General features: G+C 40.2%; 2 protein-coding genes and 1 long non-coding RNA gene across 4 annotated transcripts; 1 reads left to right on the forward strand and 2 right to left on the reverse strand.

The window, feature by feature from the left end:
• Positions 1-1,228: 1,228 nt before the first annotated feature.
• LOC127122861 (uncharacterized) lies at positions 1,229-5,049 on the reverse strand. The gene is made up of 3 exons (XM_051053137.1): positions 3,899-5,049; positions 3,681-3,809; positions 1,229-1,234 (listed from the first exon to the last, which is right to left on the reverse strand). The coding sequence occupies exons 1-3, from the start codon at positions 5,030-5,032 to the stop codon at positions 1,229-1,231; spliced, it is 1,269 nt and encodes a 422-aa protein (XP_050909094.1). The 5' UTR covers positions 5,033-5,049.
• Positions 5,050-7,038: 1,989 nt separating this feature from the next.
• On the forward strand, positions 7,039-8,362 carry LOC127119125 (uncharacterized). Of its 2 annotated transcripts, none has more exons than XR_007802647.1 (2): positions 7,039-7,762; positions 7,894-8,362. It is a non-coding gene; the product is annotated as an uncharacterized LOC127119125 (long non-coding RNA). The 2 variants fall into 2 exon arrangements; XR_007802648.1 differs by having other exon boundaries at positions 7,982-8,362.
• A 5,958-nt stretch (positions 8,363-14,320) lies between these two features.
• Positions 14,321-15,130, reverse strand: LOC127122862 (uncharacterized). Its single transcript, XM_051053138.1, has one exon. It carries the CDS (start codon positions 15,128-15,130, stop codon positions 14,321-14,323), a length of 810 nt encoding a protein of 269 aa, XP_050909095.1.
• Between the last annotated feature and the right edge of the window lie 2,340 nt (positions 15,131-17,470).

The following is a 17,470-nucleotide window of genomic DNA, read 5'->3' on the forward strand; positions in this document are numbered from 1 at the left end:
ATGGGAACCATCTAGGATGTTTGCGCTTACGTGTGTATTGCTTATCGAATGCTTGCTTGCCAAAGGTATGCGGAGATGGAGGTAGATTTTAAATTAGTGTGCTCTCCAAGGAATTGATCCTCGTGCCTACGTATGCCCACTTGTTGAAGTGAGAAATCAGAGCCTCCGTAGTTCATGGGTTTTGAAATTGTTTGGTTTGCTTTGTTGATTTTATTACCTTGAAGAAGGATTTTCGATTGTGATGCCCTAAAGCTCAAACAAATGGTTTGAATGCGTTAAATTGTTTTTATGTTTTTGGAGAAAAGTGTTATTAATTTCGAATTGCACTAAAGACTATGGATAAAGGTGAATACCTCGAACTACCAAGCCAAACATCTTGTGTTCGAAGCATTCAGAATGAGTGTAGGAAAACTCCAATCTCATCCCTTATTTATCGCTTAAGGCTCGTGACGTACGATCCTAATCGGCATTTATTGTGTTTTTGGATTTGATTTGGAAAAGAGACCACTTGACGTTGGATCAAGGGTTTGCTTATTGTTTTTGATTTAAGAAAAGGTCCACTTGACGTTGGATCAAGGGTTTGATTATCGATGGGTGAACGCTCCTAATGCCTAAGGAGTAACTAGAAAGCAATAAAAGAAAGCAAGTAAATGCGTACATCCGAAAGAGGAGGGGATAAAATATTACAATTAAAAGATTACAAATTCTTCTTGATTCTTGCATGCTTCTTCCATGTTAGGTCACATTTGTCCAAGGTCTTTTGCAAAGGGTCCTAATGAGTGTCTAAGTCCATTGTCCAAAGTTCTCTCCATGCTTGGGAAATTATTATCTTTTTTCATTTTTTAAAGTCTTATCCATTTTTAGTCATTTTTAGATGAGATGAATGAAGAATGATATAGCATAAAGCAAAGTAAACGAAAAAATTAAATGTTAGAAGTGAAAATTAAAAGTTAGGTGCAAAATTTAAATGTTAGATATGGAATAGTAAAGAGTTAGAAGTTAGAAATGCGGAAATTAAATGTTAGAGTTAATTGTTAGATGTTAGATTAAAGTAGAAAATATAAGAGAGTTAAATCCAACTATCAATTCTAAAATATTAACAAAATAAAATCTAAAACAATTAACCAACCAAAGAAGATCTCACAAACCATTACCAAATTAAAGTCTAAAACAACAAACCAAATTTAATATCCAAAATTAACAATCAATTCTAAAACCATTATCCAAATTAATTCTGAAATCAAGACAATTATTAAAATCAATTCCAATGAAATCTTAATATTCTAGCAATTGTCAAAAACCAATCTAATTCTAAAATCAATCTAATTAGAATCCTAATGTTGGTTATCAAATTGACTAATTCTAAGGATAGTCCAAAACAGATACAGTCTGGCCCAAGGATATTAAAAAAGGGAAAATTTTACCCTATACCCCTACAATTGTACCCATACCCCTACATTTAAATTTTTTTGACCAAAATACCCTCAAATAAATAGGGTATATTTTCCCTTTCAAATTTTTTTTACCATTTTCGTTGAAGACTTCTGGAGAAGACAAATATTTGGCGTTTTTGCATTGTATACCGGAACACTTAAGAGTAAGTCTTCCGGTTTGGATAATTGTATACCGGAACACTTCTCTAAAGAGTTCCGGTTTGTTGTCTTTAAGGGACACTGAACCGGAAGTCTTTTAGAAAGTCTTCCGGTTTGTATACTTGTATACCGGAACACTTTCTTAAAGACTTCCGGTTTGGATGATGTATACCGGAACTCTTTAAGAAAGTGTTCCGGAAGGCTTTTTGTGTTTTTTACTAACCGGAACTCTTCTTTGAAGTGTTCCGGTACGTAATTTTTTTTTTTTAATTTTAATTATTTTTTTTAACATTATTTTTGCAGTGGTTCGAAGAAGAGGTGCAGATGGCCGGATTCCAGTCCGCACGTTAGACCGGGGTGCATCTTCATTTGCAGCTGCAGCTGAGCCGATTGGATATCCAGAAGGGCCGTACGATACGTCTCTTTTGGTGAAGTACGAGCATCATGTTGCTCGACATATATGGTTCGGTGAGGTAAGTAAACGGGCTATATTTGAAAATGAATAATAGTTGAATATTTTATAATTTGTTTTCTAATATGTGTTTTAATTGTTTTTAGGAAAGAGGACCAAAGAAAGAGTTGAAGGTTGTCGGACATGGACTGAAGTTGACTTCTAGGGTTCCATTGGCTCTTCCACCACAGATGGAGAGTTGGGTATCTAGATCCGGTTTAGCTTCACTGCAGAGAACCAGTCTGAACAAGATAGACACAAATCTTGTCTCTGCATTTGTGGAAAGATGGCATCTAGAGACATCTTCATTTCACATGCCGTTTGGTGAAATGAGCATTACTTTAGATGATGTCGCATGTCTACTTCACTTGCCCATTAGGGGTATCTTTTGGAGTCCTCAGGATGTGACTGAAGAGCTAGCTGTTGAACTTGCTGTTGACTACCTAAGAGTGTCACAGGGTCAGGCACAGTCACATGTTCGGAGCTGCAGGGGGTCGTATTACAAGTTGGAGTGGTTATATGATATATTCATACATCATAGGGCTGCTTCCAGCTGGGCATATGCGACTAGAGCATATCTATTGATGTTGGTGGGTTCCACCATATTTGCTGATAAGACCTTTACACTTGTAGAGGCACGATACCTCCTCCTGTTTAGGGACTTGGATGGATGTTCAGGATATAGTTGGGGAGCAGCTGCACTAGTTACCCTCTACCGATATCTTGGAGATGCGTCCATGTACAGTTGCAAACAGCTCAGTGGATATCCTACTCTCCTACAGGTATATAATTTAATTTTGTTAATTAAGTGTTGGATTCATTTTATAAAATATTGTAACTTAATTTGTTTTATTTATTATGTTTTTATTTTGTAACAGTGTTGGATTCACGAGTATTTTCCAACTGTTGGAAAAAGAGGGGAGAATTGGAATCCTGCTGGAAACTGTGGTCTTCCCCGAGCGATGAGATGGTCGTATAGACAGGGAGTCCTGAAGGTCGATGATTTACGATCTATTTTGGACGAGCTGACACCTACCGACGTCATCTGGCGACCATTTGAGGATCATAGAGCATGGCGTGTATTTGATGAGATATGTCTTTATAGGGGCTGTTTGAAGTGGGGTGAAACAGTTGTTCCATACTTGCCTGATAGATGTTTACGTCAGTTCGGGTATAGGCAGTATGTTCCATCCCCACCTCTGGATTGTATGATGGCGACGGATATTGATGTTGATTGGATCAGTTACCATCAGAGTGTTGTCGCTGTGATCGGTTCATCTATCGTGGCCACCACTCCATCTGAGGTAGAAGACGGTTATCTGGAGTGGTATTATCGTGTTTCCCATCCACGGTTGGTCCCTCCCCATCGTGACGCTCCTAGAGACGTACCCGTTCCTGTATATGACGCCGGGCCATCTGATCCTGATTGGGCTCGTGTATCTACATTGATTCGTCGCTATCTGAGACAGGTTAATGCTGAAGAGGAAGATCCACAGTTTTCTGATTTATTTGAAGCTTTGCATATTTCTCGTTCACATTGATTATATGTATTAAGCTTTGAATATAATAAACATAATAATATAGATTTCATGTTTTGATTACATATTTATTTTTTGATTACATAATCATGCTAATACAGGTGTAAGTAATTGCCAATGTTGCATACGTCCCGCAAATCCTAGCATCCAAGTAGTTGCTATATGAGAACGAAATTTCTTCCAATCTAATGTGACCGGTGGCAATGGAAACCCCTCTTTCATGTTAACCTGATAAAGTAAAACAATTAAAATATTAAGTCATATAACATAAAATATTAACTGAAATAATTAAAATATTTAGACATATAAATACGTACCTGAACCCAATGATTCTGGTTAACAAAACCAATGCAATAAATAGAGACATTTGGTGAATGTGAACTTGTCATCGGAAAGAAAGTGATGCACGGATTGCCTAAATAGACAAGTACAACATTATAACGATTCGCTATCAAGTAACCCATATCTGGTAGACTCATCCATTTTTCAGGTGGCTGTGAATCAAACGATTCTATCATCAAAGATTCTCTCACAGCTGCCAACCGATTAGAAAATAACTTGTCATACAAAGTTGACCTATCCTTGTCTATTATTTCCAACCCCAACTCTCTGCGAACCATTGGCCAACCATCCTCACCATATCCATGCAATGATGCAATGACTCTAAATCCACAATTACCATCTGATTCAACATTAACTACATCTTCAATGTATGACCTAATATGATTAGGAAATTGAACAATGAATTGTGGTTGCTTCTTTGATAATTTGATCTTCTTCGAAGTCTGTGATGGTTGAGATTGCCTTTGTGAAGATTGAGATGCCTTATCAACATACTCATGATACGAAGGGTCCCTATAAACATCATAATCTGTTGGTTTTTTCCCTTTCTTCTTCACTCCTCCTTTGGTTTTTATTTTCTCAGGTGGTGGACACAATGTTGTCATTGTTGGGTATGCTAGTTCACATACCCTACTCCTTAATGCCCTTTTCCCAATAATATCTAATGACCTAAATCGTCTCCACAACTCATCCATTGCAACCGTCATATCCACCTCTGATCCATCATCTTCACCTATCTCTAACTCAACTTCCATAGTTAGTTTCCTCCAATGAACATGAACAGCATCAATGGGTATCGGTATACCACCTACTCTGTATCTTCCTAACTCACAAGCACAAGGTAACCCATAAGATGTTCTAAGAGTACAACCACATATTTGCCTGTTAGTTCCAACATAATCAACTCTCAATAACTCTTCAGCAATACGTCTCAAAGCAGCTCGAGATACGGAACCACGCAAATAACCATAAAAGGGACTTACGTGCGCGTGCGCAACTTCGTAAAAACTCTTTTGAAATGAAGCTCTAATGTTTCCTAGTTGTAACCTCAAGTTGTTATTCATGGCTTCCCAACATTTGACCATGTCACCTATACTGTTTCCTAACATCTGCTTTAACTTCCAATGAGCAGATTCAACCCTAAAAATATCAGATATAAAAAATACCATTAGATATTGAAAATATCAAATATTAAAAATATCAGATATTGAAAATAACACATAAAAAAACATAAAAATAATATCAGATATAAAAATAACACATACAAAATTATAAGACGTACCTATTAGTCGTTGTGTTACCCAAATGTAGGACTCGATTAATCCATGCTCCAACAAATCTATGCCTATGTGGAGTCAACCATGTGTCTTTCACATAATTAATAAATCCACTATAATCAACACATGCTTGCTCAAGTTGATGCAACCGCTGACCATACTCAACCTCATCACTAGCCCAGACAACTTCCATCCATAATGTGTCTATCGTCTTTTGCAGGTCATTCACCACATGTTGTTTGCATTTGGCACCAACGTTTTTGTTAATGTGAAATCTACATAGCAAATTAATCGAGTTGGGAAACACAACTTCAATTGCTTTCATCAAAGCAAGATCTCTATATACGCAAATCATTTGGCACCACATGTCTTTCTTCACAAACAACTCTTTTAATTTCTCCAATACCCAGCAAAAATTCTCTGTTTGCTCAGACTCCATATACGCAAATCCAACAGCAAAAGTCAACTCAGTCGATGTCATGCCAACAATTTCAAACAAAGGTTGTCTATATTTGTTTGTCTTGTAGGTGCTATCCATAACTAACACAATTGGAAATATATTCAACAACTTAACTGAATCAGGATGTGCCCAAAATATCTCTCTCACCACTTCCGAGTCATCCTGTTTTCTACTCCAATACACATATCCTGCATCCTCAATAAGCTTAAACAAATGTTGTATCTCACTCCTTGGACCTCTTATCTCTCTTTCTATCACACTCTTATGCTTGTATACTTGCGTAATCCGAGTGACATTCTCAGGAAACTTGTCTTGCAAGGAAAGCAAAATGTTTCTAGGTGCTACATGTCTCTTTGCCAAATCAACGACATGTTGCTTCTCATCTGCGGTCAACCTACCAATAAACGAATGACCTTCTAATCTATCAGGTAAACCATGATTATGTAACCCACATTTTACATCAATCTTCCAACCAGATCCATCTTTCGCCGGAGTCGACCTGATTTTAAATGGACATCTACATTTCTTGGACGCACTTTGGGTACCACTATCACTAATCTTGTGTTTCCCACCTTTATCACAACCAAATATTATTTTGTTACTTCTCCCTCTCTTCCCCGTTTCAGTATCTGAACGACTGATAATAACAGTTACTTTATTGTCTATTCCAACCTCTTTAATCCATCTGATAACCTCTTCTCGTGTACCAAATCTTTCCGTCATCATAAACGCATCAGTAGTATCTACACATATTTTGGGAAGATTTTCCATTTCTGCAAAAAAAAAAAAATTAAAATTAAAAAAAAAAAAGTTAAAAAAAAAAAATTAAAAAAAAAAAACGTACCGGAAGACTTAAAGAAAGACTTCCGGAACACACATAATACATACCGGAACACTTCCCCAAAGAGTTCCGGTATGCAAAATTTGTTCACCGGAACTCTTTTAAGAAGTGTTCCGGTTTTGAATTTTTTTTTATTTAAACCGGAACTCTTTCCTTAAGTGTTCCGGTTTGCTTTTTTGTGTGTTCCGGAAGTCATTCCTAAAGTCTTCCGGTTTGGAAAAATACATACCGGAAGTCTTTTTGCAAGAGTTCCGGTGCGAGGGGTGTGAAAGTGTAATTTTTGCAATTTTCAACTGAATGGTAAAAATGAAATGGTAAATTGGTTAAAACCAATTAAGGGTAAAATGAGAATTTTTAAATTTTTGTAGGGGTATGGGGTTAATTGTAGGGGTACAAGGTAAAATTTTCCATGTGTATGGATCAGAAGGAAAAATAGCATAATGGACCATGAAAGGAAACAAGGCCCAAACCGTATGAGAGGGGGTGCAGTTCCAAGTGATGGTGTGCAAGCGGTGAAACATACTGGGCCTGGGGGAAGCTTAGAGCCCACTGCAAAAGGATCAGATATAACACAGAGGTGTTATCCCTAAAGCCTCATCACTCACAACCATTAGTTCACAGAAAAAATAAAAAAACAACTTAGGTCGCGGCGGCGTGGACCTAACCGTTCTGGCCTAAGTCACCGACGATAGAAAATCGGAACTGCGAAAACGAACCTACACCATCTCCTCTCTCCTAAACGGAATCGAAGACAAGCTCTCACCTAAATGAATCGACGTTACCGCGTGATGGCTCTTCGACGGAATGCACCGACGGCAATGGCGGATCGTCAGCGTTGAATTCGGACCTAGGAACCTCACTCTTTGCTCGATCTTCTTCCTTTCGTTAGGTCATTCGTTATGCGTAGCTCTAGTTCAGTTCTAAAGAGAGAATCCGGTCGTGAAGATTGGTTGAGCGTTGTTGAAAGCTGTTGAGAGAATTGGTTATTGGTTAGAGGTGATTTCGGTGAGAGATTTGAAGGTTGGTTGCGGTTCTGATGAAGAGGAGTTTTGTGGCGTTGCAGAAGCGTGGCGAGCGGAGATGAACCGCAGGGTAGAGGTTGTAGAAGAAGAAGAAAAGTTTGTTAGAGATTGGTTCGGTGGTGTTTGAGGAAGAAGGAGAAGAAAAAGGAAAAGGAATTCTGAAAAAATTGGAGAGAAATCGAAGAAGAAGAACTTCATCGCTCAAACTTGTACTTATAGCCTTCAACGATTGAATTTGGGTGAGTTTCAATTGAATTTTAATATGCACATTTTGAACTCGTAACCGCCGCGTTATGATTTAAGCTCGTTTGGTTTTTAATTTGCGTTTTCATTTTTTCGAGTCGCTTTCAATGTTCTGTTTTCACTGCAGCGCTCTTTGTTGTGGTGAGCTGCGAAGCCGTTGCGTAATTATTTCATGTTGCCGTTTACTTCATTTGGAACCACTTTGGCTTATGCAGGTTTTGGCGTAGCTTATGGATTGTTGTTTTTGGATTGCGCACAGCTGGATTTTATGCAGTTGTGGCTTTGGCTTAGCTTCTGCTGCTTTTTTGCAGGTTTATGCAGATGACTTGTGCGTTTCATGTTGCCACGCTTTGGAGCTTGTAGCTGCTTGAAGTGGCTTGCACTTGGTGTTGTGCCGTCTTTGGCTTCTTGACTGCAGCGTGGACTTTTCATCGTTTGTACTGCTGGCTTTGTAGCCTTTATGCTTGTTGTTGCACTTTTGTCGTTTCTGTTTGGGATATTAGATAAATGGGATTGGTTAAATGTAATAATGGATTATGTATTTAGAAAAATGGTTTAATGGATTAACTTGTGGGCTATGACATTTGGTTGGATAATTGGGACTCAGTTAGAAACTGGATTAGTTAATTGTGGATTGGATACTTGGTTAGGAATTAATGGACAATGTGGATATTGGATTAATTGGGATGAACAAAATGGATAATGGATTTTCTTTTATTAGTAAATGGATTTGGATTAAATCGTAAAAATGGATTAAATTGGGAATGGGCTTACATGGTTGAATGAATTCAAAGAAGAGAAATGGGCTTGATGATTTCTAATCAATAAAAATGGAACCTTAGAATCAAATTGAAATTAAAAGTCTATGATTTCTAAAGTCGATTTTCTAAAAATGGATGAAATATATTTTAAAATCAATTCTAAACTTCAAAAGTCAAACCCAACCTCAAAAATCAATTTAAAATTAATTTGAGGCTGGAATAAATTTGAAGCTAAAATCAACTAAAAGATATTGTGACATAATGCTAATTGTAATGATAACATGCAATGAACTGACGAATCCAAACGACACGACTTGTAAATCGGATTGAACCATGGTTGAATGAAATGACTAAACAAAACGCATCAGTGCACCAAGAAACTCATGGATTCAAGTCACATGTCGCCTTGTGTCAAACCATGCTTATTCAGATGAAATGAATGGATGAAAATGTTTATGGTTAGTGACCTATATGATTATGTGAAGGGTAGGGCGAACTTTGGGGTATGACAGCTGCCCCTATTTAATTTTCTCGGACATGAATGTATGGATAGCAACGACTTCCAAACAATCAAGGCAGGAGATGATTAAATACTTGAATAACAGGAAATTTGCTTGCCATGAACAAATGGAAGGCAATGTGAAGATAGGTCACAAGGAGGTCTTCTTCACTGGGATATATGGGAGAACAAACATGTCTTTGCGCAGGGCAGCTGCTGGGAATAGGAATGTCATTTGGTAAATGGATAGGTGATGGGTTAGATATGCATGACGTATGCAGTATGCTAATGCAGTATGATTGATTTTTTTTATTTTATCTCTACTAACAAGTTTTTTGAAGGCACCGAGAAAGAATTTTCCGTTGGGGGATATCTTCTTGGTAATTGTTCTTTTCTTGGAATGGTTTGCCAGGCGAATCCTAGGATTCAGGATGGCGGATGACCTTACTGAGATGACAGTAGGCAAATTAGGAGGTAAGTAGGTTGGTCGACAACTCTGAGGTTGGGGACGGAAGAAAAATCAACATTGATTGTTGGGGATTGAAATGTCTGACCTCAATACTGCGACCGGGGTACAAACTGGACATTCTAAAATCTATGGTTGGAAACAAATTATGATCAACATCGGTTCTGAGACTGGAGACAGGGTAGGCATCAACTCTAAGGTTGGGCATGGTAGGCGTCAACTCGGAGCTTGGGTTTGCAGATATCAACTCCGAGGTTGGAGAATACGAAAATGATACAACAACTCGAAAGTTGGGAAAAAGGTGGTCATTCCGCTCTGAGGTTGGGGATAAAAGGTAGTCGTCAACTCTAAGGCTGAAGAAAGATAACTATTCAGCTCTGAGGTCGAGGAATAAGGAGACATACAACTCTGAGGTTGGGGGTAACACGGTACTTTCACTCTGAAGTGTAAAAAAAGGTAGATACTCAACTCCGAGGCCGGAAAAGAATGGTAATCGTCAACTCTAAGGTTGGAAAAAGTGGGGTCTAAGCTCTAAGGCTAGAAAGAGATATACCAACTCCGAAGTTGGAAAAATGTATCTGCTTAACTCTAAGGCCGGGAGCGAAAAATAGTAAACATCAACTTCGAGGTTGAAAACAAGCAGATACTCAAAACCGAGGTTGGAGGAAACAACAACTCTGACAACAACTCTGAGGCTGGAAAAGGAATAACAACTCTGAGGTCGGGATAAGGAAAGGCAACATACAACTCTGAGGTTGGGGTAGTACGATAAGCAACGATAACTCTGAGGTTAAAAAGGGCGACAACACTGAGGTTGGAAAGGGGGCTACAACACTGCGGTTGGAAAAAGGGACTACAACGCTGCGGTTGGGAAAGGGGCGGCAACACTGTGGTTGGAAAATGGGCGACAACACTGCGGTTGGGAAAGGGGCTACAACACTGCGGCTGGAAAAAGGGACGACAACACTGTGGTTGGAAAAAGAAACGACAACACTGTGGCTGGCAACACTGCGGTTGGAAAATGGGAACATACAACTCTGAGGTTGGAAAAGGGAAACACACAACTCTGAGGTCGGGAACAAATGGATAGACGACAACTCTGAGGTTGGGAATAAGAGAAATAGACAATAACTTTGAGGCTAGAAAGAAGGAAGAAGCAACAACTCTGAGGTTGAAGTGGGAACTGACATCAACTCTGAGATTGGGTATAGGATAGTCTCTCAACTCTGGGGTTAGAGGTAATGGCATCTAAAACTGAGTAAAGGGTGATTATCTACAACTCTGCGGTTGGGGAAGAGATACCGCCACCGACGGGTATCGAAAAAAGTGATAGACACTAACGAGCGAAGGGAAATCAATACCGACGAGCATTGAAAAAGTGATAGACATTGACGATTGCTGCTTGATTGGTCTTTCGAATTTGAGAGATAGGGGTTCTGCCAATGAGAATTGGACTTTGCAAGATGTTTGCCAAACAAGGTCTGGGCTTTGGCAGGCTATGTCAATTGGGCACTTTGCTATAGATACGAAAACCTTAGGGGGTCCCGCAGGCACAACGACGGGGATAAAGTTTTCGACACATGGCTACCCTTCCCGAGACTCACCAAACCTACATTGGGTATTTTGAAACAAATCAAAAGGCAAAGTCTTGACAGAGGCAACCCTTCTCGTGCGAAAGGCGACGAGGGGGAGATGTGATTTCGTGCACCAAGCAACGAAATAAACTCACGAAAGGAGAGTTATCTCAATGAAATCATCTCCATGAAGGAGGCAACATGCTTACGGTCGGTAAGTGAAAAAGGAATGACTTTGAACAATCCTGTCGGGGTTGCCGACTAGGAGCTTTACAAGAGTCAAAAAGGTCATTTATTTGCTATTGTGTAATGCCAACAAGGTGGATTATGGAAATATGCCAACGAAAATGGGCAGTTGAATAGTCCCAAGAGAGCTTTGGGCTTGATTCTTCCTTGTTAGAGAGATTTGTGCTATGCTGAATGATATGTATGAATGAAATGATATGAATTATGCATGACAGGTTGATGCACTGATATGAGGGTTTATGGATGCCCCAATCTTGGGTACGATGCAATGAATGTTGAGGAAGTTTTTTCGGTTGCAAGGCTTCTGATTTATAGAGGATGGGTTTCGTCTCGCATGACTTCTCGATATCTGACTTCTTGATATTGCTGGAGGATGGATATGACGTAGACCTGCGGATGCGCCAGGCTAGATCCGGAAATGCCTTCCCAGGTGGGGGGAGAACCTTCCTCTCTTTGGATCGTCTTGCCCTAAGTTGTTGGGTATTTGCAGGGATTTCCCCAATCACTAGGTAGGAAGCAACTTCGTCGTGGATTATCTCAATCAGATCTGCCCTAGTGTCTGGGAACCGTATTCCTCTGATTAACCATTTCAGGGAGATTGACTTCTTGTGCTCTTGGGGTGGCCTACCCCAGTACGAGCTTTGAAGTAACTTTGCCTCTGGTTGGCTGATTTTTGAGGGAATTCCCCTAATTCACTGATCTTCAGAGAGATTGATTGAATCTCGCCTTGACTACTTTAGATTGACTGAATCTTGTAGAGATTTCTTGACGTGACTGCCTCGGATCGACGGGATCTCGAAGCGGTTTGTCTTTCTGCTCGACAGAGTTTTCAGACATTCTGATTGATGTGATGAAGAGAAGTGTGTTGCCCATGCTCAACGAAGGTCTCAGGCGTTCTACACTTTTGAGATCGTCAAGTTCCTCAATTCACGCTCATTGTGGCAGATCCCTTGATGTCAGATGCTTACTCATGAGTAAGACAAGTTCATTCTTGAAATGATAATGCCATGTCATTTTTATGCAGTTTTGAAATCCAAACAGGCTCACTGAAATTCTGACATTTAATGAATGCATCATTGATAACGAATGTCACATATCAATATCAACACATAAAATGAGCAAATTGATGAGGAGTCAATTTTAACACGGTCGTTCTACCTATAGTACGCCTTCGAAATAAACCTTTGCTTCAATTAGGTCTTTTGAGGGTTGTAATATGGTCTGGTTCACGGTTTTAGAAAGAAAGGATATAAGGCTCGAACCTATCCTAACCCACCCGCTTTTCGTGATGTTTTCCAGTCCTACGTTCAACTAATTTGAAACAAGCGTTCTTCTTCCGGAAGGGACTTGGGATTGATGGTTAATGAACCCATGAGGTTTTTGGTGTGGCAGTCATGCACCTTCTATTTGGTTTGGTAGCCACACGATTTTGCTCTTGCTGAGGATTTTCTTTTGCTTCCTCTTATGCAGATTTTTTGATTTTCCTACTTTTGCATGATTGGTTCAGATTTACAATCCATAGGGATGCCCTAATTTTTGCCTAAGTCACTCATTTTCGAGTTTTCGACTTAGCGGGCTTTCTTTCTTTTTTGTTTTTGTTTTCTTTCTTTGTTTCTTTTTGCTGAAACAAATCGTGTGACATCTAACCATTGATTTGAATGGGTTGTGACCACCTCGTACCTCTGTGGGTGAGGGACAACCATTTGAAATTTGGTGGTTTCCGACCTCTTTGAGGGATAAGATATGGTTGATCCTCAAATAGGACACTCCTCTTTTGAAGTTTGAACGCCTCGTCAAACTAACTGATGACTACCCTACCCCGGTTTGAGATTGAGGGTTTTATATTTTAAGAAAGAAATTCCTACTCCTTGGCTCGGAGGGGTTAACTAAGGATTATCTTCCTTATATCTCCAGTGTTTGGGATTTGAAACAATGCCTTACATCATCAGCGAGGTTTTATTCAAAAGCGTACGAGCAGTAAATTCGTTTTTTGTTTTTAATTTCATCATCCTCCTCCAAAAACCAACATTTGAATATTGACAAGATAAAGTATGAGTGGACACGAATGGATTTATTCAAAACATGCATATTCATTTCAATGTCATTATCATTCAAAAACAAACAAGTTTATTACAAATGAATGTTACAAATGACAAACAAGAAAATCACACATGAACATGATTGAACCAGAAATTGCTAGAATGATCCGCTTTAATTTCCCACTGCTTGGTTCTGGAAACAGCTGACGAGACAATTCCACCGATACCAATTCTTTAGATCTACCGCTGCTCTGACTACGGTGCTGCAGGTATTATTCAAAAGCGTACGAGCAATGAATTTGTTTTGTGTTTTTAATTTCATCATCCTCCTCTAAAAACCAACATTTGAATATTGACAAGATAAAGTATGAGTGGACACGAATGGATTTATTCAAAATATTCATATTCATTTCAATGTCATTATCATTCAAAATCAAACAAGTTTATTACAAATGAATGTTACAAATGACAAACAAGAAAATCACACATGAACATGATTGAACCAGAAATTGCTGGAATGATCCGATTTAATCTCCCACTGCTTGAGGTCTTGGTTGTGGAAATAGCTGACGAGACAATTCCACCGATACCAATCCTTCAGATCTACCGCTGCTCTGACTACGGCGTAGCAGATGTACTTGCCTGCACGGGGTTGTTTGGAACAACTGGCTTGAACGATATTGCTTTTGAGTCAATCAAGTCTTGTAATTTATGCTTGAAGACATTGCAATTCTTGATCGAGTGCCCCCGCGTCCTAGAGTGATACTCGCAGCTGACATTCATGTCATACCCGGGAGGAAGAGGTACTGGTGGAGCCTTAGCTTCTCTCAGTTGGACCTGCAAATCCTTGAGCAAATGAGCTAGCAGAAGACCATACGGCATGGGAATTGGATCAAACCTTCTAGGAGGCCTCCTTGGTCCTTGTATACCCTGCTGATAGTAGTTCTGTTGTTGCGGAGCAACAGGTTGCTAAGGAGCATAAGGTTGCTGATATTGCATCGCTGGAGGACCAGTTGGAATAACATACGCTGGCTGCGGATATGGGTTAGGTGTTACTGCTGCCACCGGATAGTATGACATTTGGTAACCTCCATCTCCCCCTTGAGCAGTAGCATTAGTCTCTCCTTCCTTCTTCTTTGAGAATCCGGAATGAGGCTTCTTTGCTCCACTAGCCACGACTGATGTATCTTGTATCTTGCCGATCTTCATGCCATTCTCAATTCGCTCGCCGGTAATGACCAAGTCTGAGAATCCCGAGGTGGTACTCCCAATCATTTTTTCAAAATACGGCCCTTGAAGGGTATCCACGAACATGTTTACCAGCTCTCTTTCAAGAAGAGGGGGTTGAACCCTGGCAGCCAAGTCTCTCCATCGTTGAACATACTCTTTGAATGATTCATCCGGCTTCTGAGAGAGGCTTTGGAGCTGAGTCCGATTGGGAGCCATGTCTGAGTTATACTGATAATGCTTCAAGAAGGCTTCAGCAAGTTCCCTCCAAGTTCGTATATGCGTGCGCTCGAGCTGCATATACCATTCCAGAGAAGCTCCACTAAGACTGTCCTGGAAAAAGTGCATTAAGAGTTTCTCGTCATTAGAATGAGCGGCCATATTTCTGCAGAAAGCTCGGATGTGGGTCTTTGGACAAGTGATCCCTTGATACTTTTCAAAGCTCGGGACTTTGAACTTGGGAGGAATTTTCACGTCTGGCACTAAGCACATGTCGGCAGCATCCAACCCAAAGGTATCGGGACCTTGCATCGCCTTGAATCTCTCCTCCATTATTTGCAATCTCTTTTCGATGTCAGAAGGAGAAGGACCAAAAGCTTCATAAACTGAGTCAGTCTTTGTAGTGAAGAAAACGTCCTGCTACTCATCAATCTCAGGTTGGAATCTCCCATTGGTGGGGATATTGAACGTCTGATTAGCATTTTGATACACCGGACCTCTTTTGGGAGGTGGCTGAGCTACAACAGGCATACCAGCTCCTCCTGGTGGATTCACCGGTATAGTCACAACAATAGGGTTGGCAGTAGAGGCTCTCAGATTAGCTGACGCATTTCCTCTTGTCCCCTAGCTAGAGCTTGTAGGGCTTCAACGAGCTGACCCATCTGAGCCTTCACAGTGGTCATATCCTTCCTCATAGCAGCCTGATTCTGCTCCAACTGATCCATGAGCAATTTCTGATTATTGTGCGTGTAGTATGAATGTCGGGAAGTCAGCTTGACTAGGGATGATTTTGGATAGAAGGGTCAAATGGTAAGTTTCCTGGCTTTTGTCTGATGATATGCAGAATGATGCATGAATATTGTATTTGATTTTTTTTATGCATGAGTGAGTGAATGAATGATACACAAGCATGGTTCTCACAAGCCGAACACACTAGTTGGCATGGTATTACAGGTTCAAGATACAGATGGAGGATAGCTCTGATTGCTTACTCATAATGGGGATCTCACCGGTCATAGTCTAGGGTTAGATAGGGACCCCAGAGTCATCGATTCATTTGGCTGTTTGCCGCTTACGGCAAAAGCTTACCGGTCGTCAACTTCCTCAAATGAGCCTCTTCCGGGTGAGATCTTCGTACGACCCACGCGAGAAAAGCTTCTCGGGGGCCCGCACTACGTGACCATCGACATCGGGTTCTAGACAAGGGTCTCAAAGTCATGGACCTCATTGACTGTTTGCCGCTTACGACAAAAGCTTGTCGGTCGTCAACTCCATCAAGAAGATCTACTTTGAGTGAGATCTTCGTACCGACCCACACGAGAAAAGCTTCTCGGGGACCCGTACTACACGACCATCAACCTTAACGGGCCATAGGTTTAATGTTCTACAAAGGTCCTTAGAGTCATGGATCCTAATGAAGACATTGATCGCTTACGCCAAAAGCTTGACGGTCGTCAACGTCTCCAAGAGAATCTACTCTAAGCGAGGTTCTCGTATCGACCCTTACAAGAAAAGCTTCTCGGTGGCCCATACTACTCAACCTCTCATATCTCAAGTTTTTCACTCTAGACTTGGGTAGAGAGTCTTTTCTACAAGGTTACTTGCAATCGGAGTTGCATCCATTATAACCATTGAAAGGTTGGAACCACATTATAAATTACAAAATTTAAAGCAAAAGGAAATAAATAAGGTAAGAAATATCAAAAGGATAAGCACACACACGCGAGGAAGCAACCTAGATTAGGCTTGACTTGCTTAGGGAGAATTCCCCAGCAGAGTCGCCAGCTGTCGCTATGCGAAAAATACAAAGTCGCAGTTGGTTTTTATTTATTCCAAAGGAAAGGGAAAATATCGAGAAAACCCCAAAGTATGGTCATCGCAACCACGAACGGGTTCGGAAGTCGGTTATGCAAGGGGAAGGTATTAGCACCCCTCACATCCATGGTACTCCATGGGAATCATCTAGGATGTTTGTGCTTACGTGTGTATTGCTTATTGAATGCTTGCTTGCCAAAGGTATGTGGAGATGGAGGTAGATTTTAAATTAGTGTGCTCGCCAAGGAATTGATCCTCGTGCCTACGTATGCCCACTTGTTGAAGTGAGAAATCAGAGCCTCCGTAGTTCGTGGGTTTTGAAATTGTTTGGTTTGTTTTGTTGATTTTATTACCTTGAAGAAGGATTTTCGATTGTGATTCCCTAAGGCTCAAACAAAATGTTTGAATGCTTTAAATTGTTTTTATGTTTTTGGAGAAAAGTGTTATTGATTTCGGATTGCACTAAAGACTATGGATATAGGTGAATACCTCGAACTACCAAGCCAAACATCTTGTGTTCGAAGCATTCAGAATGAGTGTAGGAAAGCTCCATTCTCATCCCTTCTTTATCGCTTAAGGCTCGTGACGTACGATCCTAATCGGCATTTATTATGTTTTTGGATTTGATTTAGAAAAGAGACCACTTGACGTTGGATCAAGGGTTTGCTTATTGTTTTTGATTTAAGAAAAGGTCCACTTGACGTTGGATCAAGGGTTTGCTTATTGTTTTTGATTTAAGAAAAGGTCCACTTGACGTTGGATCAAGGGTTTGATTATCGATGGGTGAACGCTCCTAATGCCTAAGGAGTAACTAGAAAGCAATAAAAGAAAGCAAGTAAATGCATACATCCGAAAGAG

The sequence above is a fragment of the Lathyrus oleraceus genome, chromosome 2 (assembly GCF_024323335.1).
Source record: "Lathyrus oleraceus cultivar Zhongwan6 chromosome 2, CAAS_Psat_ZW6_1.0, whole genome shotgun sequence".
NCBI classification, from domain to species: Eukaryota; Viridiplantae; Streptophyta; class Magnoliopsida; order Fabales; family Fabaceae; genus Lathyrus; species Lathyrus oleraceus.

Bases quoted from the DNA above. Each gene is read 5' to 3' on its own strand.
- LOC127122861 (XM_051053137.1), bottom strand. From the start codon at position 5,032: ATGTTAGGAAACAGTATAGGTGACATGGTCAAATGTTGGGAAGCCATG. The intron at 3,810-3,898 runs GTACGTATTTAT...TTACTTTATCAG, and splicing joins ACCAGAATCATTGGGTTCAG to GTTAACATGAAAGAGGGGTT.
- LOC127122862 (XM_051053138.1), bottom strand. From the start codon at position 15,130: ATGGAGGAGAGATTCAAGGCGATGCAAGGTCCCGATACCTTTGGGTTG.